The sequence below is a fragment of the Struthio camelus genome, chromosome 5 (genome assembly GCF_040807025.1).
Source record: "Struthio camelus isolate bStrCam1 chromosome 5, bStrCam1.hap1, whole genome shotgun sequence".
NCBI lineage: Eukaryota > Metazoa > Chordata > Aves > Struthioniformes > Struthionidae > Struthio > Struthio camelus.
In genome coordinates, this window is record NC_090946.1 from 74,100,186 (window position 1) to 74,125,020 (window position 24,835).

The 24,835-nt window shown below is 56.0% G+C and overlaps 1 protein-coding gene across 3 annotated transcripts in view; it reads right to left on the bottom strand.

Moving 5' to 3' along the window:
* Nucleotides 1–24,835, bottom strand: part of AHNAK2 (AHNAK nucleoprotein 2) — a 66,612-nt gene continuing 41,777 nt past the window's right edge. For all 3 annotated transcript variants that reach the window (XM_068947260.1, XM_068947259.1, XM_068947261.1), the window contains exon 7: nt 1–24,592. In XM_068947260.1, the coding sequence (XP_068803361.1) occupies nt 989–24,592 (23,604 nt within the window). In that variant the 3' untranslated portion in view covers nt 1–988. The remainder of the gene's footprint in view (nt 24,593–24,835) is intronic.

Below are 24,835 nucleotides of genomic sequence, written 5' to 3' on the forward strand. Positions count from 1 at the left end.
TATGGTGAGTTTATTGTGAATTAAGAATACAGTCAGTGTTTTAATGATACCTGTGAAGGCTGTCAAATATTCACTCTGGTTTTGGCTGTGCACTTGAGAGAAGCATTAATATAAACAAAGAGGTAAATAATTATATACATCTACTTTCCCAGAAAATCTTTGAAGCAATTCCACCAAAGTGTGGCAGATCATTCTATGCATTTTATGCATTTAACTAGTCAGTAAATATATACATAAACACTTTATTTACCCACATTTTTATCTTTTTTTTTTGTCACCATGTTTTCTTCTGGTATTCTGAAAGTTTGAATCAATTATATATTTTTTGGTCTCGAATTTATTTTGTTGTTGTTTTTTAAAATCTTTTAAGGCTAAGTATGAACCACCACAATAATCAGAAAAAGAAAAGAGGGGAAAGGGGAAAGTGTTATTCCATCTACACTAGTATTTTGTTTTTATTTTGCATTTTAAAATGTGGAATATACATATACTCTAGCTGAAATAAAGAAAGTATTTTAATAAGAAGGCAAAATAGGTCAGAAAGGTTTCAATATAAAACCTAAACATGTACGTATAGTTCTCATAGTATTAGTTTATACTCCTTTCTGCAAATAATCTATAATCTAAACATAATCACTTTATTTTTGAGAAGCCTATTTAACAAGCCTTTTTGCTGTCTTTGAGCCTTTCAATGGTTTGCTTTCACAGTTCATGTATCTTTTCAGACTGTTAAAACTATGAACTTCCCTGTATCTGTAGTTGTTTGTTTCTTTTTGTGTAATTTGAAGAAATAAATAATTCTATTAGTGTGCAGTATAGCACATTCATGTTCTTGAAAATTTATATGTGGTAAATTATGTTCAACAAACTTTTCATGAATGTCAGTTTTAAGTTTTGTTTCATTTTCAGTTACTGGAAAATTCAGAAAACATTTTTTTTTCTCTGTATATGCAGGTTACTTTCATTGAGGGTTAGGAAAAAACAATTCTCATTTGGTTGTATCTCCAGGAATATTTGATTGGCTCCCTTTTTCTTCTTCCAACAAGATTAGTTCAGTTCTTGCTGAAGATGTAACAATATCTCGAGAAACCAGAACATTAGATGATGTCCCATCAATTTCAGTTTTTTCACTCTCTGTTATTGTTTCTTTAGGTGATAAGCTTTCTTGTGCATCAAAAAATACATCGGGTTTATCTGATGGACTATCTTCATCTGAGCTTCTATCTTTTTGTCCTGTCTCCTCTTCTTTGTCACCAGTCCTTGCCTTTTTAGAAGGAGATGTGAAACCAAGCTTGGGAAATCTAAACCATCCAGTTTTTTCTGTTTGCTTAGAAGAATCATCATCTAATGTGTCAGTAGGTTTCATGTCTTCTGGAACCGATTTTTTTACTTCTGTTTTCAAATCTGAGCTTGTTTCATCACCAGAAGATGAAAAGCCAATACTGGGAAGCCAAAATTTGAATCTTCCTGGAGATCTTCTACTATCAGTCTTTTCTTTTTGATCAGTTATGCCTTTTTCTTCATCTTCTAGTGCTTCAGCTACATCACCATCTTTAGAGAGAGAAGCTACAGTTATTCCCTCTGATGGCTTGTCATGATGACTGTCTTCCAGTTTACTGGAAGACTTTACTTCAACAGCAAATGTTTTTAACTTTGGCAAACTGACGCCACTAGATACTACTCCACTAGATGCTTCAGTCTCAATGTGTGGTTTGTCAGATAATTCAAGCTCTTCAGTGCCAGTCGTCTCTGCTGATACTCCAAAGCTTTCACCAGAATATTTAGGTTTGCTCACTGATGCACCAGTTTTATATTCTGTAGAAGATTGCTGAACTAGCACATCCAAGTTACTATGTGATTCAGGCAGTTTCACCTTGAGCAATGAGAATCCCAAAGTAGCAGTTTTAACTTCCGACGAGAGAATCTCTGATTCTTTCACTATCTCAGTAGTGTAAATCTCACATCTTTCAATAGCAACATGTTCAGGTTCCACTTTCTCATGTATTTCGTGGCCCTCTACATACGACCAATGAATATCTTGCCCTGTATTACCAGAGGAGTCTATGGTAGTAGTAATCTGTGCTGTTTTAATGTCAGGTTCAGACAGCAATAGAATTTTGCTTTTTGCCTTTTGAATACCACCCTCTAGAGCCTCTGGTGTTGCAGGGGTTGCAGAACTTGCTTCCAGTTGCACAACCTCAATGTCAGTACTAGTTCCTTTACGATCTGTTGCCAATTTTGACACTGAAACATCAGCTTCAGTTGGGAAAGCTTTGAAAGTGAATTTTGGTATTTTTAATTTTGGAATTTTTATATTTACTTCCAGATCTTCTTCTGATTTGTCCATGGTGTCCATTGTCATTCTGGCAGATGGTTCGATACGATCATGAGTTGGACTTTTCTGGCCATATGATCCTTCTGATTGTTGAAACAGGATTTCTGCTGTGCCTATTTCAGTTTCAGGCATCGAAACAGCTTCTGACTCAGGCAAATTGATATCATCTTCAGAACCCTTCACTTTCGAATGCAACACTCCAAACTTTGGAATCTTAAACTTGTATGTTTTAATTTTACTTGTTTCTTCTCTGCCTTCTACTTGCACTTCCGCTCCTGCAGACATGTCCTTTTCAACACTTTCCACTTGAAATTCTATTTCAGGATCTACTCTACCGATTTTAACATCCATTTTCACTCCTGGAACTTCTGTCTTCAGCTCTTCCAGTTTAGCTGCGACATAAGCATCATCTTCTGACCCCTTTGTTGTAGACCATTCACATACAGGCATTTTCAGTTGGCTTCCTTGACCATCTTTTCCTATAATTTTCGTCTCATCCTTTATCTTTCCTGTTTTTATTGCTGCATCTTGGCCTTGGATATCCAGCTCTGCCTTTGGAAGACTAACATCTATTTTTTCCTGTGTTGCATCTAGAGTAATTTCAGCTGATGAAGGTTTAAATTCTACTCTTGAAGTCTCTAACTCAATGGAACTTTCCATTTTGGGGATCTCTATATCCTGTAAATTGACTTTGTGCTTTTGAAGAGTCAGATCACATGTAGGAAACTTATTTGGGCTGTCTTTGTCAATTTTTGAAGCACTTATTTCTGTTTTAGACAACTCTGTTGAAGATACTTTGAATTCCAAAGTATGCATTTTTTGTCCTTCAGCGCTGTGCTTGACTACATCTGCATAAGTTTCAGTTTTTGGAATATCCACTTTACTATCTGTTCTTTCTGCAGATAATGAAATATCTCCTTCCATCTTTGGCAAGCTAACATCAGAACTCTTCACAGAATCTCCTAATTTGAGAATGTCCTCTTTTCCAATAGTAATTTCAGTGACTGCATATGGCAATGATAACGTATTTTCAGGAATATTTATTTCAGCTTGTATTTTTTCAAAGGCAGTGCCTACCTGAGGCCTTTCCAGACTTCTTTCAACATCAGCATCATCTTTTTTTTCCTTTAAGGATGTCCTGCCAAATGCAGGTATTCTGAATTTTGGCATTTTAAACCATCCCTGATTTTCTTCAGTCTGAATTTCTTGAACTTTTATTTCTCCTTCTTTTAATTTTATATCCTTCTCCTCAGGGCTCTCAATAGCTCCCTCTGTCACTGATGTAGTCACTGACTGGAGACTAATGTCTACCTTTGGAACTTCAGTGCTAGCTGTTGGAACCTGAGGTGTTATGATCTTCCCAGCATAAACCTCCGCTCCAGGATCCAAAGTATCAGATTTAAATTCTGATGCTGGAACTCCCACAACATCAGCAATTTCTGTTGTCATTTGTAGCTGGGGTAGCTCAGCTTCTGTTTTTGGAGAGCTAATCTCAGGCTCTGGCCCTTTCCCTTTTATTAGGGAGATTCCAAACTTTGGCTTCTGGAATTTGGGCATTTTAATCTTCCCTTCAAGACCTTCCAATTTCATCTTTCTCCCATCCACAACTGATGATCCTTCAGTTCCTGTCTCAGGGCTCTTCAGTTCAATTGAGGCTTCTCCTTTGGGAAGCTTAATCCCTCTCTTTTGACTGGTATCTTCATCAGCAGAACTTGATTTTAGGACAACCTGTTGAAGACTGGCTTCTGAGGCAGGCAGATCAGCCTTTCCTGAGCTGACACACATATCAGTTTGGGAGGCTCCAATTTCTGTTCTGGAAAACTCCAAAGTAGGGATCTTAACCTCAGCCATTTTTATACTTATTTGTGCCCCCTCATCTGTGCTTTTGGAATAACATCTTTCTATATCAAGTATCCGTACTGAATCATCACCATCTTCTTCTATTTTAGGAATAGTAGCATCAGCTTCAACTTTTGGCAAATTAACCTGAGATTTGGGAACCCTGATTTTGGAGAGTGAAATTTTAGGCATGACAAATTGCGGCTTTTTAATTTGACTTTTTTGTTCACCTTTTCCTGCAGAAATTTCCAGATCAAGGGCTGTGCTAGGACCTTGATCATCAGTTGCAGTTCCTGTCTCTTCTGTGCCTATTCTGCCTGACACTATAGTAATTTTATGATCTTCCAGATGTGCTCCAGAATCTGGTTTAACACATGCTTCCTTTTTTGGCGACCAACTAAAGGATGGAAGTTTGAATTTTGACATTTTGAAATGTCCCTCTTTCTCTTCTCCATCTACATCTCCATGCTTTATTTCCTCTTTAACTTTTGGTACTGTATCTGAATCCTGAATATCACTGTCTGTCTTTGGGACAGAAATGTCACCTGATGGGAGGTGGACATCAATCTTTGATACCCTATTGTCAGCTTCGGGCATTTGAGCTTTAGGGCTTTCTGCAGCAGATTCCACCTCCAAATTTGGTGCTTCAACGCCAATGTCAGCAATTTCTATCATTGCTTTTAACTGGGGAACACCGATCTCTGATTTGGATCGGATGACCTCCTTTTCTGGCACTTTTCCTTTCAAATGTGTTATTCCAAACTTTGGCATTTGTAATTTAGACTTTTTACCTTTTTCTTCAGGACCTTCATGTTTTATTTCTACGGTACCAACAGTAATTTCACTTGATGTTCTTTCAACAGTTGTCTCAGGACTCTTCAACTCAAGGGAACCTTCAGTTGTTTTCATCTTAACATCTGAGCTGGAGAGGCTGGCATCAGCAGCAGCTGATTTCAATGTCAGGTCAACCTGTTGAAGACTGACTTCACATGTAGGAGGTATGACCTTACCTGTAGACATGCTAACATCCATGTCTACTTTGGGAGCTTTGACTTCTGGTTTGGAAAATTCCAAGGTCGGGATTTTAACTTTTGGTGTCTTTATGCCCATTCCTGCCTCATCTCCACTGCTCCCTTTCTCAGACCTCTTCACTGAAACACCTCCTTCTTTTCCTTGTTTGGGCTCACAGACATCAGTTTCTAGTTTGGGCAGAGAGACATGGACTTTCTGACCCTTCACTTTAGAGAGTGAGATCTTTGGCATGCCATATGGAGACTTTTTCATTTTGCCCTTTTCACCATCTTTTTCTGTTGATGTATCCAATTCCATACTAGGATATTGATTCTCAGGAATAGTTAGTCTAAATTCAGATTCTGTATCTCCAGATAAAGCAGGTGGGATGGGTTCCTCCAGATGTGCCTCAACTTCAGAAGGAACAACTGCTTCTTTCTTTGGGGACCAACGGAATGAAGGCAGTTTGAATTTTGACATTTTAAATTTAATTTCTTTTTCCTCAGTATCCTTCTCGCCTGAAATCACTTCCTGTTCCGCCTTATATTCTAAATTTGAATGTCGGATTTCCATTTCTACCTTTGGCATGGTAACTTCCATTGAGGGAAGAATGATATCCAACTTTGGTGCATCCAAAACAACTTCAGGTGAAGGCTTTTGCATTTTTACACATAATTCAGTATCAGGAACTTGAGTTGGAGTTTCATTGCCAATATCAGACATATCAGATGTCTTCTTTTCCTTGGAAATTTCAGATTCCACTTTAGAATGAATGTCACTTTCTGGTGGTTTTCCCTTAGACCAAGAAATTCCAAATTTTGGTTTTCGGAATCTAGGTATTTTAACTGTATATTCTGTATCATCCACAGATATTTCAGCAAGTGGTGTTTCACCTCCTGACTTCAGAACACTTGGCTCCAAAGAACCTTCCTCAGGTAAAATTTCAAAATCTGTGGCAGAAAGATTCATATCAGTAAGAGGTGATATTTTGCATTCAGATTCTGGTAAATTCATTTGATACTTGGTGAGAGTTACATCCCCTTTCGGTAATTCAGAAAGCTGTTCAATTTTAGAAGAACTAATATCAACTTTAGAGAAACTCAAACTAGGAATTTTAAATTTAGTATTTTTAGAGGCAGTCTCTCCCTTATCATCAGGAGAAGGTTTTGGTCCGACACTGCTTGAAGGAATAACGGGAGCTTCCTCTGCTACTATATAAGAAAAACATTCTGACCGAGCAAAATCACTACTGGACCTACTCTGCATCTCTGATTTAGAAGTTTTTGAAAGAGAAACTTTTGGAATTTTAAACAGAGAACTTCTAGTTTTACCCATCTCAACATCTTTTCCAGAGAAGGAAGCCATGGGAACACCATAGTCGGGAGCCTGGATCTCAGCCCCGGGCAGGGTCACCTCGGCTTCGGCGGTTCCCGAGGGCACCGTCACTTGGGGCTCCTTGAGGCTCACGTCCACGTCGGCGGCGACAGCGCCCTTGGCCTCTCTGCTGCTGGACCAGCCAAAGGAAGGCATGCCGAACTTGGGCATTTTGAACTTGCTGTCCTTCGCCTTCGAGGCCTCCTTCTCCGGGGCTTTTGCTTCCCCTTCGAGGGTGAGGGCTGCCTCGGGCGCCTGCAGGTCGACGCTGGCCTTTGGGAGGGTGATGTCGACGGAGGGCAGGCCGATGTCCACCTTGGGAGCTTTGATGTCAGCTTTGGGCATTTTGAGGGAGGGCATTTCCACCTTCCAGCCAGCCCCCTCGGTTTTGGCACCGGGGACGTCGGCTTTGAGGCCCAGTGCGGGGCCTTCGAGCCCTGCGGCGCTCACGGTGGCGGCGGGGAGGCCGACCTCTGCGGTGGGCAGGCTGACCTCGGCCTCGGGCCCTTGGGCCTTCGGGGGCGACACTCCAAATTTGGGCTTGTCGAACTTGGGCATCTTAATCTTCCCTTTCAGGCCGGCGGCTTCCACCTCGGCTCCGTCCAGCGCGCCTTCGGCGGAGGGCGCTTTCAGGTCTACCTCGGGGCCCTGGAGGCTGAGGGAGCCTTCGAGCGAGGGCAGCTGGACGTCGGGGGCCGAGAGGCTGACGTCGCCCGCGCCGGCCTTGAGCTCTGCCTCTGGGAGGCTGACGTCGACTTTGGGCAGGCTGACGTCTGCGTCGACTTTGGGAGCCTTGACGGTTGGCTTGGAGAAGGCCACGCCGGGCACCTTGACTTTTGGCATGTGCAGCTTCATGCCGCTGCCCTCGACTTTTCCGGGAGCGGCGTCCAGGCTGCCTTCGGCCTCGGGGCCCTGCAGGGTGAGCTCAGCCTCCGGGATTTCAGCCTGGGCTTTGGGCAGCGAGACCTCGGCCTTCGGCAGGCTGACCTGCACGTGGGGAGCCTTGACTTTGGGCAGTTTGACGCTGGGCATCTTGACGTCGGGCATTTTGAATCTGCCTTTCTCCGCGTCTCCTCCGGCGGCGGCCTCGATGGTCAGCTCGGCGCCGGGAGCCTGGATCTCAGCCCCGGGCAGGGTCACCTCGGCTTCGGCGGTTCCCGAGGGCACCGTCACTTGGGGCTCCTTGAGGCTCACGTCCACGTCGGCGGCGACAGCGCCCTTGGCCTCTCTGCTGCTGGACCAGCCAAAGGAAGGCATGCCGAACTTGGGCATTTTGAACTTGCTGTCCTTTGCCTTCGAGGCCTCCTTCTCCGGGGCTTTTGCTTCCCCTTCGAGGGTGAGGGCTGCCTCGGGCGCCTGCAGGTCGACGCTGGCCTTTGGGAGGGTGATGTCGACGGAGGGCAGGCCGATGTCCACCTTGGGAGCTTTGATGTCAGCTTTGGGCATTTTGAGGGAGGGCATTTCCACCTTCCAGCCAGCCCCCTCGGTTTTGGCACCGGGGACGTCGGCTTTGAGGCCCAGTGCGGGGCCTTCGAGCCCTGCGGCGCTCACGGTGGCGGCGGGGAGGCCGACCTCTGCGGTGGGCAGGCTGACCTCGGCCTCGGGCCCTTGGGCCTTCGGGGGCGACACTCCAAATTTGGGCTTGTCGAACTTGGGCATCTTAATCTTCCCTTTCAGGCCGGCGGCTTCCACCTCGGCTCCGTCCAGCGCGCCTTCGGCGGAGGGCGCTTTCAGGTCTACCTCGGGGCCCTGGAGGCTGAGGGAGCCTTCGAGCGAGGGCAGCTGGACGTCGGGGGCCGAGAGGCTGACGTCGCCCGTGCCGGCCTTGAGCTCTGCCTCTGGGAGGCTGACGTCGACTTTGGGCAGGCTGACGTCTGCGTCGACTTTGGGAGCCTTGACGGTTGGCTTGGAGAAGGCCACGCCGGGCACCTTGACTTTTGGCATGTGCAGCTTCATGCCGCTGCCCTCGACTTTTCCGGGAGCGGCGTCCAGGCTGCCTTCGGCCTCGGGGCCCTGCAGGGTGAGCTCAGCCTCCGGGATTTCAGCCTGGGCTTTGGGCAGCGAGACCTCGGCCTTCGGCAGGCTGACCTGCACGTGGGGAGCCTTGACTTTGGGCAGTTTGACGCTGGGCATCTTGACGTCGGGCATTTTGAATCTGCCTTTCTCCGCGTCTCCTCCGGCGGCGGCCTCGATGGTCAGCTCGGCGCCGGGAGCCTGGATCTCAGCCCCGGGCAGGGTCACCTCAGCTTCGGCGGTTCCCGAGGGCACCGTCACTTGGGGCTCCTTGAGGCTCACGTCCACGTCGGCGGCGACAGCGCCCTTGGCCTCTCTGCTGCTGGACCAGCCAAAGGAAGGCATGCCGAACTTGGGCATTTTGAACTTGCTGTCCTTCGCCTTCGAGGCCTCCTTCTCCGGGGCTTTTGCTTCCCCTTCGAGGGTGAGGGCTGCCTCGGGCGCCTGCAGGTCGACGCTGGCCTTTGGGAGGGTGATGTCGACGGAGGGCAGGCCGATGTCCACCTTGGGAGCTTTGATGTCAGCTTTGGGCATTTTGAGGGAGGGCATTTCCACCTTCCAGCCAGCCCCCTCGGTTTTGGCACCGGGGACGTCGGCTTTGAGGCCCAGTGCGGGGCCTTCGAGCCCTGCGGCGCTCACGGTGGCGGCGGGGAGGCCGACCTCTGCGGTGGGCAGGCTGACCTCGGCCTCGGGCCCTTGGGCCTTCGGGGGCGACACTCCAAATTTGGGCTTGTCGAACTTGGGCATCTTAATCTTCCCTTTCAGGCCGGCGGCTTCCACCTCGGCTCCGTCCAGCGCGCCTTCGGCGGAGGGCGCTTTCAGGTCTACCTCGGGGCCCTGGAGGCTGAGGGAGCCTTCGAGCGAGGGCAGCTGGACGTCGGGGGCCGAGAGGCTGACGTCGCCCGTGCCGGCCTTGAGCTCTGCCTCCGGGAGGCTGACGTCGACTTTGGGCAGGCTGACGTCTGCGTCGACTTTGGGAGCCTTGACGGTTGGCTTGGAGAAGGCCACGCCGGGCACCTTGACTTTTGGCATGTGCAGCTTCATGCCGCTGCCCTCGACTTTTCCGGGAGCGGCGTCCAGGCTGCCTTCGGCCTCGGGGCCCTGCAGGGTGAGCTCAGCCTCCGGGATTTCAGCCTGGGCTTTGGGCAGCGAGACCTCGGCCTTCGGCAGGCTGACCTGCACGTGGGGAGCCTTGACTTTGGGCAGTTTGACGCTGGGCATCTTGACGTCGGGCATTTTGAATCTGCCTTTCTCCGCGTCTCCTCCGGCGGCGGCCTCGATGGTCAGCTCGGCGCCGGGAGCCTGGATCTCAGCCCCGGGCAGGGTCACCTCGGCTTCGGCGGTTCCCGAGGGCACCGTCACTTGGGGCTCCTTGAGGCTCACGTCCACGTCGGCGGCGACAGCGCTCTTGGCCTCTCTGCTGCTGGACCAGCCAAAGGAAGGCATGCCGAACTTGGGCATTTTGAACTTGCTGTCCTTCGCCTTCGAGGCCTCCTTCTCCGGGGCTTTTGCTTCCCCTTCGAGGGTGAGGGCTGCCTCGGGCGCCTGCAGGTCGACGCTGGCCTTTGGGAGGGTGATGTCGACGGAGGGCAGGCCGATGTCCACCTTGGGAGCTTTGATGTCAGCTTTGGGCATTTTGAGGGAGGGCATTTCCACCTTCCAGCCAGCCCCCTCGGTTTTGGCACCGGGGACGTCGGCTTTGAGGCCCAGTGCGGGGCCTTCGAGCCCTGCGGCGCTCACGGTGGCGGCGGGGAGGCCGACCTCTGCGGTGGGCAGGCTGACCTCGGCCTCAGGCCCTTGGGCCTTCGGGGGCGACACTCCAAATTTGGGCTTGTCGAACTTGGGCATCTTAATCTTCCCTTTCAGGCCGGCGGCTTCCACCTCGGCTCCGTCCAGCGCGCCTTCGGCGGAGGGCGCTTTCAGGTCTACCTCGGGGCCCTGGAGGCTGAGGGAGCCTTCGAGCGAGGGCAGCTGCACGTCGGGGGCCGAGAGGCTGACGTCGCCCGCGCCGGCCTTGAGCTCTGCCTCTGGGAGGCTGACGTCGACTTTGGGCAGGCTGACGTCTGCGTCGACTTTGGGAGCCTTGACGGTTGGCTTGGAGAAGGCCACGCCGGGCACCTTGACTTTTGGCATGTGCAGCTTCATGCCGCTGCCCTCGACTTTTCCGGGAGTGGCGTCCAGGCTGCCTTCGGCCTCGGGGCCCTGCAGGGTGAGCTCAGCCTCCGGGATTTCAGCCTGGGCTTTGGGCAGCGAGACCTCGGCCTTCGGCAGGCTGACCTGCACGTGGGGAGCCTTGACTTTGGGCAGTTTGACGCTGGGCATCTTGACGTCGGGCATTTTGAATCTGCCTTTCTCCGCGTCTCCTCCGGCGGCGGCCTCGATGGTCAGCTCGGCGCCGGGAGCCTGGATCTCAGCCCCGGGCAGGGTCACCTCGGCTTCGGCGGTTCCCGAGGGCACCGTCACTTGGGGCTCCTTGAGGCTCACGTCCACGTCGGCAGCGACAGCGCCCTTGGCCTCTCTGCTGCTGGACCAGCCAAAGGAAGGCATGCCGAACTTGGGCATTTTGAACTTGCTGTCCTTCGCCTTCGAGGCCTCCTTCTCCGGGGCTTTTGCTTCCCCTTCGAGGGTGAGGGCTGCCTCGGGCGCCTGCAGGTCGACGCTGGCCTTTGGGAGGGTGATGTCGACGGAGGGCAGGCCGATGTCCACCTTGGGAGCTTTGATGTCAGCTTTGGGCATTTTGAGGGAGGGCATTTCCACCTTCCAGCCAGCCCCCTCGGTTTTGGCACCGGGGACGTCGGCTTTGAGGCCCAGTGCGGGGCCTTCGAGCCCTGCGGCGCTCACGGTGGCGGCGGGGAGGCCGACCTCTGCGGTGGGCAGGCTGACCTCGGCCTCGGGCCCTTGGGCCTTCGGGGGCGACACTCCAAATTTGGGCTTGTCGAACTTGGGCATCTTAATCTTCCCTTTCAGGCCGGCGGCTTCCACCTTGGCTCCGTCCAGTGCGCCTTCGGCGGAGGGCGCTTTCAGGTCTACCTCGGGGCCCTGGAGGCTGAGGGAGCCTTCGAGCGAGGGCAGCTGGACGTCGGGGGCCGAGAGGCTGACGTCGCCCGCGCCGGCCTTGAGCTCTGCCTCCGGGAGGCTGACGTCGACTTTGGGCAGGCTGACGTCTGCGTCGACTTTGGGAGCCTTGACGGTTGGCTTGGAGAAGGCCACGCCGGGCACCTTGACTTTTGGCATGTGCAGCTTCGTGCCGCTGCCCTCGACTTTTCTGGGAGCGGCGTCCAGGCTGCCTTCGGCCTCGGGGCCCTGCAGGGTGAGCTCAGCCTCCGGGATTTCAGCCTGGGCTTTGGGCAGCGAGACCTCGGCCTTCGGCAGGCTGACCTGCACGTGGGGAGCCTTGACTTTGGGCAGTTTGACGCTGGGCATCTTGACGTCGGGCATTTTGAATCTGCCTTTCTCCGCGTCTCCTCCGGCGGCGGCCTCGATGGTCAGCTCGGCGCCGGGAGCCTGGATCTCAGCCCCGGGCAGGGTCACCTCGGCTTCGGCGGTTCCCGAGGGCACCGTCACTTGGGGCTCCTTGAGGCTCACGTCCACGTCGGCGGCGACAGCGCCCTTGGCCTCTCTGCTGCTGGACCAGCCAAAGGAAGGCATGCCGAACTTGGGCATTTTGAACTTGCTGTCCTTCGCCTTCGAGGCCTCCTTCTCCGGGGCTTTTGCTTCCCCTTCGAGGGTGAGGGCTGCCTCGGGCGCCTGCAGGTCGACGCTGGCCTTTGGGAGGGTGATGTCGACGGAGGGCAGGCCGATGTCCACCTTGGGAGCTTTGATGTCAGCTTTGGGCATTTTGAGGGAGGGCATTTCCACCTTCCAGCCAGCCCCCTCGGTTTTGGCACCGGGGACGTCGGCTTTGAGGCCCAGTGCGGGGCCTTCGAGCCCTGCGGCGCTCACGGTGGCGGCGGGGAGGCCGACCTCTGCGGTGGGCAGGCTGACCTCGGCCTCGGGCCCTTGGGCCTTCGGGGGCGACACTCCAAATTTGGGCTTGTCGAACTTGGGCATCTTAATCTTCCCTTTCAGGCCGGCGGCTTCCACCTCGGCTCCGTCCAGTGCGCCTTCGGCGGAGGGCGCTTTCAGGTCTACCTCGGGGCCCTGGAGGCTGAGGGAGCCTTCGAGCGAGGGCAGCTGGACGTCGCCCACGCCGGCCTTGAGCTCTGCCTCCGGGAGGCTGACGTCGACTTTGGGCAGGCTGACGTCTGCGTCGACTTTGGGAGCCTTGACGGTTGGCTTGGAGAAGGCCACGCCGGGCACCTTGACTTTTGGCATGTGCAGCTTCATGCCGCTGCCCTCGACTTTTCCGGGAGCGGCGTCCAGGCTGCCTTCGGCCTCGGGGCCCTGCAGGGTGAGCTCAGCCTCCGGGATTTCAGCCTGGGCTTTGGGCAGCGAGACCTCGGCCTTCGGCAGGCTGACCTGCACGTGGGGAGCCTTGACTTTGGGCAGTTTGACGCTGGGCATCTTGACGTCGGGCATTTTGAATCTGCCTTTCTCCGCGTCTCCTCCGGCGGCGGCCTCGATGGTCAGCTCGGCGCCGGGAGCCTGGATCTCAGCCCCGGGCAGGGTCACCTCGGCTTCGGCGGTTCCCGAGGGCACCGTCACTTGGGGCTCCTTGAGGCTCACGTCCACGTCGGCGGCGACAGCGCCCTTGGCCTCTCTGCTGCTGGACCAGCCAAAGGAAGGCATGCCGAACTTGGGCATTTTGAACTTGCTGTCCTTCGCCTTCGAGGCCTCCTTCTCCGGGGCTTTTGCTTCCCCTTCGAGGGTGAGGGCTGCCTCGGGCGCCTGCAGGTCGACGCTGGCCTTTGGGAGGGTGATGTCGACGGAGGGCAGGCCGATGTCCACCTTGGGAGCTTTGATGTCAGCTTTGGGCATTTTGAGGGAGGGCATTTCCACCTTCCAGCCAGCCCCCTCGGTTTTGGCACCGGGGACGTCGGCTTTGAGGCCCAGTGCGGGGCCTTCGAGCCCTGCGGCGCTCACGGTGGCGGCGGGGAGGCCGACCTCTGCGGTGGGCAGGCTGACCTCGGCCTCGGGCCCTTGGGCCTTCGGGGGCGACACTCCAAATTTGGGCTTGTCGAACTTGGGCATCTTAATCTTCCCTTTCAGGCCGGCGGCTTCCACCTCGGCTCCGTCCAGCGCGCCTTCGGCGGAGGGCGCTTTCAGGTCTACCTCGGGGCCCTGGAGGCTGAGGGAGCCTTCGAGCGAGGGCAGCTGGACGTCGGGGGCCGAGAGGCTGACGTCGCCCGCGCCGGCCTTGAGCTCTGCCTCCGGGAGGCTGACGTCGACTTTGGGCAGGCTGACGTCTGCGTCGACTTTGGGAGCCTTGACGGTTGGCTTGGAGAAGGCCACGCCGGGCACCTTGACTTTTGGCATGTGCAGCTTCGTGCCGCTGCCCTCGACTTTTCCGGGAGCGGCGTCCAGGCTGCCTTCGGCCTCGGGGCCCTGCAGGGTGAGCTCAGCCTCCGGGATTTCAGCCTGGGCTTTGGGCAGCGAGACCTCGGCCTTCGGCAGGCTGACCTGCACGTGGGGAGCCTTGACTTTGGGCAGTTTGACGCTGGGCATCTTGACGTCGGGCATTTTGAATCTGCCTTTCTCCGCGTCTCCTCCGGCGGCGGCCTCGATGGTCAGCTCGGCGCCGGGAGCCTGGATCTCAGCCCCGGGCAGGGTCACCTCGGCTTCGGCGGTTCCCGAGGGCACCGTCACTTGGGGCTCCTTGAGGCTCACGTCCACGTCGGCGGCGACAGCGCCCTTGGCCTCTCTGCTGCTGGACCAGCCAAAGGAAGGCATGCCGAACTTGGGCATTTTGAACTTGCTGTCCTTCGCCTTCGAGGCCTCCTTCTCCGGGGCTTTTGCTTCCCCTTCGAGGGTGAGGGCTGCCTCGGGCGCCTGCAGGTCGACGCTGGCCTTTGGGAGGGTGATGTCGACGGAGGGCAGGCCGATGTCCACCTTGGGAGCTTTGATGTCAGCTTTGGGCATTTTGAGGGAGGGCATTTCCACCTTCCAGCCAGCCCCCTCGGTTTTGGCACCGGGGACGTCGGCTTTGAGGCCCAGTGCGGGGCCTTCGAGCCCTGCGGCGCTCACGGTGGCGGCGGGGAGGCCGACCTCTGCGGTGGGCAGGCTGACCTCGGCCTCGGGCCCTTGGGCCTTCGGGGGCGACACTCCAAATTTGGGCTTGTCGAACTTGGGCATCTTAATCTTCCCTTTCAGGCCGGCGGCTTCCACCTCGGCTCCGTCCAGTGCGCCTTCGGCGGAGGGCGCTTTCAGGTCTACCTCGGGGCCCTGGAGGCTGAGGGAGCCTTCGAGCGAGGGCAGCTGCACGTCGGGGGCCGAGAGGCTGACGTCGCCCGCGCCGGCCTTGAGCTCTGCCTCTGGGAGGCTGACGTCGACTTTGGGCAGGCTGACGTCTGCGTCGACTTTGGGAGCCTTGACGGTTGGCTTGGAGAAGGCCACGCCGGGCACCTTGACTTTTGGCATGTGTAGCTTCGTGCCGCTGCCCTCGACTTTTCCGGGAGCGGCGTCCAGGCTGCCTTCGGCCTCGGGGCCCTGCAGGGTGAGCTCAGCCTCCGGGATTTCAGCCTGGGCTTTGGGCAGCGAGACCTCGGCCTTCGGCAGGCTGACCTGCACGTGGGGAGCCTTGACTTTGGGCAGTTTGACGCTGGGCATCTTGACGTCGGGCATTTTGAATCTGCCTTTCTCCGCATCTCCTCCGGCGGCGGCCTCGATGGTCAGCTCGGTGCCGGGAGCCTGGATCTCAGCCCCGGGCAGGGTCACCTCGGCTTCGGCGGTTCCCGAGGGCACCGTCACTTGGGGCTCCTTGAGGCTCACGTCCACGTCGGCGGCGACAGCGCCCTTGGCCTCTCTGCTGCTGGACCAGCCAAAGGAAGGCATGCCGAACTTGGGCATTTTGAACTTGCTGTCCTTCGCCTTCGAGGCCTCCTTCTCCGGGGCTTTTGCTTCCCCTTCGAGGGTGAGGGCTGCCTCGGGCGCCTGCAGGTCGACGCTGGCCTTTGGGAGGGTGATGTCGACGGAGGGCAGGCCGATGTCCACCTTGGGAGCTTTGATGTCAGCTTTGGGCATTTTGAGGGAGGGCATTTCCACCTTCCAGCCAGCCCCCTCGGTTTTGGCACCGGGGACGTCGGCTTTGAGGCCCAGTGCGGGGCCTTCGAGCCCTGCGGCGCTCACGGTGGCGGCGGGGAGGCCGACCTCTGCGGTGGGCAGGCTGACCTCGGCCTCGGGCCCTTGGGCCTTCGGGGGCGACACTCCAAATTTGGGCTTGTCGAACTTGGGCATCTTAATCTTCCCTTTCAGGCCGGCGGCTTCCACCTCGGCTCCGTCCAGCGCGCCTTTGGCGGAGGGCGCTTTCAGGTCTACCTCGGGGCCCTGGAGGCTGAGGGAGCCTTCGAGCGAGGGCAGCTGCACGTCGGGGGCCGAGAGGCTGACGTCGCCCGCGCCGGCCTTGAGCTCTGCCTCCGGGAGGCTGACGTCGACTTTGGGCAGGCTGACGTCTGCGTCGACTTTGGGAGCCTTGACGGTTGGCTTGGAGAAGGCCACGCCGGGCACCTTGACTTTTGGCATGTGCAGCTTCATGCCGCTGCCCTCGACTTTTCCGGGAGCGGCGTCCAGGCTGCCTTCGGCCTCGGGGCCCTGCAGGGTGAGCTCAGCCTCCGGGATTTCAGCCTGGGCTTTGGGCAGTGAGACCTCGGCCTTCGGCAGGCTGACCTGCACGTGGGGAGCCTTGACTTTGGGCAGTTTGACGCTGGGCATCTTGACGTCGGGCATTTTGAATCTGCCTTTCTCCGCATCTCCTCCGGCGGCGGCCTCGATGGTCAGCTCGGCGCCGGGAGCCTGGATCTCAGCCCCGGGCAGGGTCACCTTGGCTTCGGCGGTTCCCGAGGGCACCGTCACTTGGGGCTCCTTGAGGCTCACGTCCACATCGGCGGCGACAGCGCCCTTGGCCTCTCTGCTGCTGGACCAGCCAAAGGAAGGCATGCCGAACTTGGGCATTTTGAACTTGCTGTCCTTCGCCTTCGAGGCCTCCTTCTCCGGGGCTTTTGCTTCCCCTTCGAGGGTGAGGGCTGCCTCGGGCGCCTGCAGGTCGACGCTGGCCTTTGGGAGGGTGATGTCGACGGAGGGCAGGCCGATGTCCACCTTGGGAGCTTTGATGTCAGCTTTGGGCATTTTGAGGGAGGGCATTTCCACCTTCCAGCCAGCCCCCTCGGTTTTGGCACCGGGGACGTCGGCTTTGAGGCCCAGTGCGGGGCCTTCGAGCCCTGCGGCGCTCACGGTGGCGGCGGGGAGGCCGACCTCTGCGGTGGGCAGGCTGACCTCGGCCTCAGGCCCTTGGGCCTTCGGGGGCGACACTCCAAATTTGGGCTTGTCGAACTTGGGCATCTTAATCTTCCCTTTCAGGCCGGCGGCTTCCACCTCGGCTCCGTCCAGCGCGCCTTCGGCGGAGGGCGCTTTCAGGTCTACCTCGGGGCCCTGGAGGCTGAGGGAGCCTTCGAGCGAGGGCAGCTGGACGTCGGGGGCCGAGAGGCTGACGTCGCCCGCACCGGCCTTGAGCTCTGCCTCCGGGAGGCTGACGTCGACTTTGGGCAGGCTGACGTCTGCGTCGACTTTGGGAGCCTTGACGGTTGGCTTGGAGAAGGCCACGCCGGGCACCTTGACTTTTGGCATGTGCAGCTTCATGCCGCTGCCCTCGACTTTTCCGGGAGCGGCGTCCAGGCTGCCTTCGGCCTCGGGGCCCTGCAGGGTGAGCTCAGCCTCCGGGATTTCAGCCTGGGCTTTGGGCAGCGAGACCTCGGCCTTCGGCAGGCTGACCTGCACGTGGGGAGCCTTGACTTTGGGCAGTTTGACGCTGGGCATCTTGACGTCGGGCATTTTGAATCTGCCTTTCTCCGCATCTCCTCCGGCGGCGGCCTCGATGGTCAGCTCGGCGCTGGGAGCCTGGATCTCAGCCCCGGGCAGGGTCACCTCGGCTTCGGCGGTTCCCGAGGGCACCGTCACTTGGGGCTCCTTGAGGCTCACGTCCACGTCGGCGGCGACAGCGCCCTTGGCCTCTCTGCTGCTGGACCAGCCAAAGGAAGGCATGCCGAACTTGGGCATTTTGAACTTGCTGTCCTTCGCCTTCGAGGCCTCCTTCTCCGGGGCTTTTGCTTCCCCTTCGAGGGTGAGGGCTGCCTCGGGCGCCTGCAGGTCGACGCTGGCCTTTGGGAGGGTGATGTCGACGGAGGGCAGGCCGATGTCCACCTTGGGAGCTTTGATGTCAGCTTTGGGCATTTTGAGGGAGGGCATTTCCACCTTCCAGCCAGCCCCCTCGGTTTTGGCACCGGGGACGTCGGCTTTGAGGCCCAGTGCGGGGCCTTCGAGCCCTGCGGCGCTCACGGTGGCGGCGGGGAGGCCGACCTCTGCGGTGGGCAGGCTGACCTCGGCCTCGGGCCCTTGGGCCTTCGGGGGCGACACTCCAAATTTGGGCTTGTCGAACTTGGGCATCTTAATCTTCCCTTTCAGGCCGGCGGCTTCCACCTCGGCTCCGTCCAGCGCGCCTTCGGCGGAGGGCGCTTTCAGGTCTACCTCGGGGCCCTGGAGGCTGAGGGAGCCTTCGAGCGAGGGCAGCTGGACGTCGGGGGCCGAGAGGCTGACGTCGCCCGCGCCGGCCTTGAGCTCTGCCTCTGGGAGGCTGACGTCGACTTTGGGCAGGCTGACGTCTGCGTCGACTTTGGGAGCCTTGACGGTTGGCTTGGAGAAGGCCACGCCGGGCACCTTGACTTTTGGCATGTGTAGCTTCGTGCCGCTGCCCTCGACTTTTCCGGGAGCGGCGTCCAGGCTGCCTTCGGCCTCGGGGCCCTGCAGGGTGAGCTCAGCCTCCGGGATTTCAGCCTGGGCTTTGGGCAGCGAGACCTCGGCCTTCGGCAGGCTGACCTGCACGTGGGGAGCCTTGACTTTGGGCAGTTTGACGCTGGGCATCTTGACGTCGGGCATTTTGAATCTGCCTTTCTCCGCATCTCCTCCGGCGGCGGCCTCGATGGTCAGCTCGGCGCTGGGAGCCTGGATCTCAGCCCCGGGCAGGGTCACCTCGGCTTCGGCGGTTCCCGAGGGCACCGTCACTTGGGGCTCCTTGAGGCTCACGTCCACGTCGGCGGCGACAGCGCCCTTGGCCTCTCTGCTGCTGGACCAGCCAAAGGAAGGCATGCCGAACTTGGGCATTTTGAACTTGCTGTCCTTCGCCTTCGAGGCCTCCTTCTCCGGGGCTTTTGCTTCCCCTTCGAGGGTGAGGGCTGCCTCGGGCGCCTGCAGGTCGACGCTGGCCTTTGGGAGGGTGATGTCGACGGAGGGCAGGCCGATGTCCACCTTGGGAGCTTTGATGTCAGCTTTGGGCATTTTGAGGGAGGGCATTTCCACCTTCCAGCCAGCCCCCTCGGTTTTGGCACCGGGGACGTCGGCTTTGAGGCCCAGTGCGGGGCCTTCGAGCCCTGCGGCGCTCACGGTGGCGGCGGGGAGGCCGACCTCTGCGGTGGGCAGGCTGACCTCGGCCTCGGGCCCTTGGGCCTTCGGGGGCGACACTCCAAATTTGGGCTTGTCGAACTTGGGCATCTTAATCTTCCCTTTCAGGCCGGCGGCTTCCACCTCGGCTCCGTCCAGCGCGCCTTCGGCGGAGGGCGCTTTCAGGTCTACCTCGGGGCCCTGGAGGCTGAGGGAGCCTTCGAGCGAGGGCAGCTGGACGTCGGGGGCCGAGAGGCTGACGTCGCCCGCGCCGGCCTTGAGCTCTGCCTCTGGGAGGCTGACGTCGACTTTGGGCAGGCTGACGTCTGCGTCGACTTTGGGAGCCTTGACGGTTGGCTTGGAGAAGGCCACGCCGGGCACCTTGACTTTTGGCATGTGTAGCTTCGTGCCGCTGCCCTCGACTTTTCCGGGAGCGGCGTCCAGGCTGCCTTCGGCCTCGGGGCCCTGCAGGGTGAGCTCAGCCTCCGGGATTTCAGCCTGGGCTTTGGGCAGCGAGACCTCGGCCTTCGGCAGGCTGACCTGCACGTGGGGAGCCTTGACTTTGGGCAGTTTGACGCTGGGCATCTTGACGTCGGGCATTTTGAATCTGCCTTTCTCCGCGTCTCCTCCGGCGGCGGCCTCGATGGTCAGCTCGGTGCCGGGAGCCTGGATCTCAGCCCCGGGCAGGGTCACCTCGGCTTCGGCGGTTCCCGAGGGCACCGTCACTTGGGGCTCCTTGAGGCTCACGTCCATGTCGGCAGCGACAGCGCCCTTGGCCTCTCTGCTGCTGGACCAGCCAAAGGAAGGCATGCCGAACTTGGGCATTTTGAACTTGCTGTCCTTCGCCTTCGAGGCCTCCTTCTCCGGGGCTTTTGCTTCCCCTTCGAGGGTGAGGGCTGCCTCGGGCGCCTGCAGGTCGACGCTGGCCTTTGGGAGGGTGATGTCGACGGAGGGCAGGCCGATGTCCACCTTGGGAGCTTTGATGTCAGCTTTGGGCATTTTGAGGGAGGGCATTTCCACCTTCCAGCCAGCCCCCTCGGTTTTGGCACCGGGGACGTCGGCTTTGAGGCCCAGTGCGGGGCCTTCGAGCCCTGCGGCGCTCACGGTGGCGGCGGGGAGGCCGACCTCTGCGGTGGGCAGGCTGACCTCGGCCTCGGGCCCTTGGGCCTTCGGGGGCGACACTCCAAATTTGGGCTTGTCGAACTTGGGCATCTTAATCTTCCCTTTCAGGCCGGCGGCTTCCACCTCGGCTCCGTCCAGCGCGCCTTCGGTGGAGGGCGCTTTCAGGTCTACCTCGGGGCCCTGGAGGCTGAGGGAGCCTTCGAGCGAGGGCAGCTGGACGTCGGGGGCCGAGAGGCTGACGTCGCCCGCGCCGGCCTTGAGCTCTGCCTCTGGGAGGCTGACGTCGACTTTGGGCAGGCTGACGTCTGCGTCGACTTTGGGAGCCTTGACGGTTGGCTTGGAGAAGGCCACGCCGGGCACCTTGACTTTTGGCATGTGTAGCTTCGTGCCGCTGCCCTCGACTTTTCCGGGAGCGGCGTCCAGGCTGCCTTCGGCCTCGGGGCCCTGCAGGGTGAGCTCAGCCTCCGGGATTTCAGCCTGGGCTTTGGGCAGCGAGACCTCGGCCTTCGGCAGGCTGACCTGCACGTGGGGAGCCTTGACTTTGGGCAGTTTGACGCTGGGCATCTTGACGTCGGGCATTTTGAATCTGCCTTTCTCCGCGTCTCCTCCGGCGGCGGCCTCGATGGTCAGCTCGGTGCCGGGAGCCTGGATCTCAGCCCCGGGCAGGGTCACCTCGGCTTCGGCGGTTCCCGAGGGCACCGTCACTTGGGGCTCCTTGAGGCTCACGTCCACGTCGGCAGCGACAGCGCCCTTGGCCTCTCTGCTGCTGGACCAGCCAAAGGAAGGCATGCCGAACTTGGGCATTTTGAACTTGCTGTCCTTCGCCTTCGAGGCCTCCTTCTCCGGGGCTTTTGCTTCCCCTTCGAGGGTGAGGGCTGCCTCGGGCGCCTGCAGGTCGACGCTGGCCTTTGGGAGGGTGATGTCGACGGAGGGCAGGCCGATGTCCACCTTGGGAGCTTTGATGTCAGCTTTGGGCATTTTGAGGGAGGGCATTTCCACCTTCCAGCCAGCCCCCTCGGTTTTGGCACCGGGGACGTCGGCTTTGAGGCCCAGTGCGGGGCCTTCGAGCCCTGCGGCGCTCACGGTGGCGGCGGGGAGGCCGACCTCTGCGGTGGGCAGGCTGACCTCGGCCTCGGGCCCTTGGGCCTTCGGGGGCGACACTCCAAATTTGGGCTTGTCGAACTTGGGCATCTTAATCTTCCCTTTCAGGCCGGCGGCTTCCACCTCGGCTCCGTCCAGCGCGCCTTTGGCGGAGGGCGCTTTCAGGTCTACCTCGGGGCCCTGGAGGCTGAGGGAGCCTTCGAGCGAGGGCAGCTGGACGTCGGGGGCCGAGAGGCTGACGTCGCCCGCGCCGGCCTTGAGCTCTGCCTCCGGGAGGCTGACGTCGACTTTGGGCAGGCTGACGTCTGCGTCGACTTTGGGAGCCTTGACGGTTGGCTTGGAGAAGGCCACGCCGGGCACCTTGACTTTTGGCATGTGCAGCTTCATGCTGCTGCCCTCGACTTTTCCGGGAGCGGCGTCCAGGCTGCCTTCGGCCTCGGGGCCCTGCAGGGTGAGCTCAGCCTCCGGGATTTCAGCCTGGGCTTTGGGCAGCGAGACCTCGGCCTTCGGCAGGCTGACCTGCACGTGGGGAGCCTTGACTTTGGGCAGTTTGACGCTGGGCATCTTGACGTCGGGCATTTTGAATCTGCCTTTCTCCGCATCTCCTCCGGCGGCGGCCTCGATGGTCAGCTCGGCGCCGGGAGCCTGGATCTCAGCCCCGGGCAGGGTCACCTCGGCTTCGGCGGTTCCCGAGGGCACCGTCACTTGGGGCTCCTTGAGGCTCACGTCCATGTCGGCGGCGACAGCGCCCTTGGCCTCTCTGCTGCTGGACCAGCCAAAGGAAGGCATGCCGAACTTGGGCATTTTGAACTTGCTGTCCTTTGCCTTCGAGGCCTCCTTCTCCGGGGCTTTTGCTTCCCCTTCGAGGGTGAGGGCTGCCTCGGGCGCCTGCAGGTCGACGCTGGCCTTTGGGAGGGTGATGTCGACGGAGGGCAGGCCGATGTCCACCTTGGGAGCTTTGATGTCAGCTTTGGGCATTTTGAGGGAGGGCATTTCCACCTTCCAGCCAGCCCCCTCGGTTTTGGCACCGGGGACGTCGGCTTTGAGGCCCAGTGCGGGGCCTTCGAGCCCTGCGGCGCTCACGGTGGCGGCGGGGAGGCCGACCTCTGCGGTGGGCAGGCTGACCTCGGCCTCGGGCCCTTGGGCCTTCGGGGGCGACACTCCAAATTTGGGCTTGTCGAACTTGGGCATCTTAATCTTCCCTTTCAGGCCGGCGGCTTCCACCTCGGCTCCGTCCAGCGCGCCTTTGGCGGAGGGCGCTTTCAGGTCTACCTCGGGGCCCTGGAGGCTGAGGGAGCCTTCGAGCGAGGGCAGCTGGACGTCGGGGGCCGAGAGGCTGACATCGCCTGCGCTGGCCTTGAGCTGTATCTCCTTTTGTTTCAATTCTGTGCTAGGCAAGGTTATATCTAGTTTATATTTTGTAATATCTGGCTCTTCCTTTTGTACCTTTACTTCATGTTTAAAAAAAGCCATTTTTGGCATTTTGATCTTTTTCTTTTGAAATTTTATTCCTGTCTCTTCTTCTTTACTTGATATAGTTTCAGAGATATCTTCTCTTTCCTTGGATGGTACAGATAATTCACCCTCTCTCTTTTCAGTATCTGGTTTGGGTGGCTGTGCTTTTTCTTCTTCTATTGCCCACTGATTCTCTGTGGATATAGTTTTTATTTGTATCATTTTCAAACTTGGCATTTGGACTTCTGGTAGTTGTCTTACATTTTTGTCACTCATATTTTCTTCAGTTATCCTTTTTTCAGTTTCAACACTCGGAGCCTGCATCTCTCCTATTGTTATGCTAATGTCTGTTCTTTCACTTGCTTCTATGTAATGCACTTTTGTTTCCCCATGGCTCACCTGACCCTCGATTTCCCCTGTTTCATCCTTTAACGTTGCCCAGCTAAATGTTGGTAATTTGAACTTTGGCAGTCTGAATTTGCTTTCTTTTCCTTCTGTATCTTTTTCTTTTGCCTTCATATCAATGTCTGTCTTCCAGTGTTCATCAGTTGTGAGCTCATCATCTTCTTCTGCCTGTGCCTTTTTTACAGTATCTACTGACTGGACTATCCTCTCTTCTCTGGGTAGTTTTATGTCATCTTTAGGTATTTTGGCCATTTTGAATGATGGCATTTTTATTTTCCATGTAGATGCTTCTGATTCTGCATCAGGCACATCAGTTTTCACATCCAGCTTTCTGCCTCCTTCCTTACTTGTGTCATCTGTTGTTTCTGGTACTGAAAATGGAACATCGCTTCCTGATTTGGTTAAGGTGCTTTCAGTTTCTGGTTCTTCTCTTTTGGGCATTGAAGTCCTAAATTTTGTTTTCTGAATTGTTAATATTTGTGTGTTATCTTCTGCCTGCTTTTCTCTTGTTTCCAGGGCGTCAGCTGTTGTGTGTAATTCTGCTTTAGCAGTGCCTATTTCTAGACCTTTTATTTCTATGGATTCTTGTGCTGGGTGATCCATTATTTCTATGTTAATTCCACTTTCACCTTCTATTTTGTGCGTTATTCCTTTCGGTTTCTTTTTTCGGGATTTTGATGTGGCCTGTGGTGTTTGTTTAGCTGGGCTCTCTTTCAGATCAGGTGTTTCTAAGCTGGGTTTTGATATCTGTGTTGATATAGCTGGTACTTCTGGTACAGTAAACTTCAGTGTTGATTCCTGGTCTTCTTGTTTTTTAATGCTTATTTCAACTTCAGGGCGCTTTTTTGTTTGGGTTGGAATTCCATTTTTCATTTCTTTCAAGTCTTTTGTTAAAGTTTCATGTACCTCCCCTGTTTTCATTTCATAAGCAGATGATGTGGTATATTCAACAGTTAATATTTCAGGATTTTCCATGATGATATCTTCTTTATGTATGTTATCTATTTCAGTTAACAGTGTTGTTTTTATTTCTGTTGCTTGTTTCTCTTTTGGTTCTGGTTTTGATCTGTGCATTTTGAATCCAATGTTAGGGAACTTCAGTTTCTTTTGGCTTCCTTTTTTTTCTTTGGTATTGATTTCTTGTTGAAATTGAGACTCGGTGTCTGTGCTTGTTGGGGAAATATCTTGTGTAGCAGGCTCATATGCATCTGATGTACTGTGAGATCTTCGGTGCCCCAGTATCTTTTTATTTTTAATTGACTGGAATTTTGGCCATGATAATCTATCTTTTTTAGGTCGCTTGCTTCTTCCCACCCTTTGGTTTACAATTAATGTTTCCTTGTCTTCTTCTGAAATAGTTTTTCCTGAAATGTGCAATGTTTCTTCAGGAATGCTTTCACTGAGTTCCTTGTCCTGCAAGAAGAAATTAAGTAGGCAGTAGACTAAAAAAAAAGTAAATGTAAACATAATACAAAATAAAATATATAATGTAAAGTATATAGAACTTTTTTTTTAATCTAAATGTTCTATTTTTTACATAAAACAACCTGAAAACTGAATATGTAATTCAGGCAGAAGTTACAAAAATTATTATATGACTTATATGACTGTAGTGTGTGGGTTTCTGAAAGTCTACATTCTTTGCAGAACATTTCA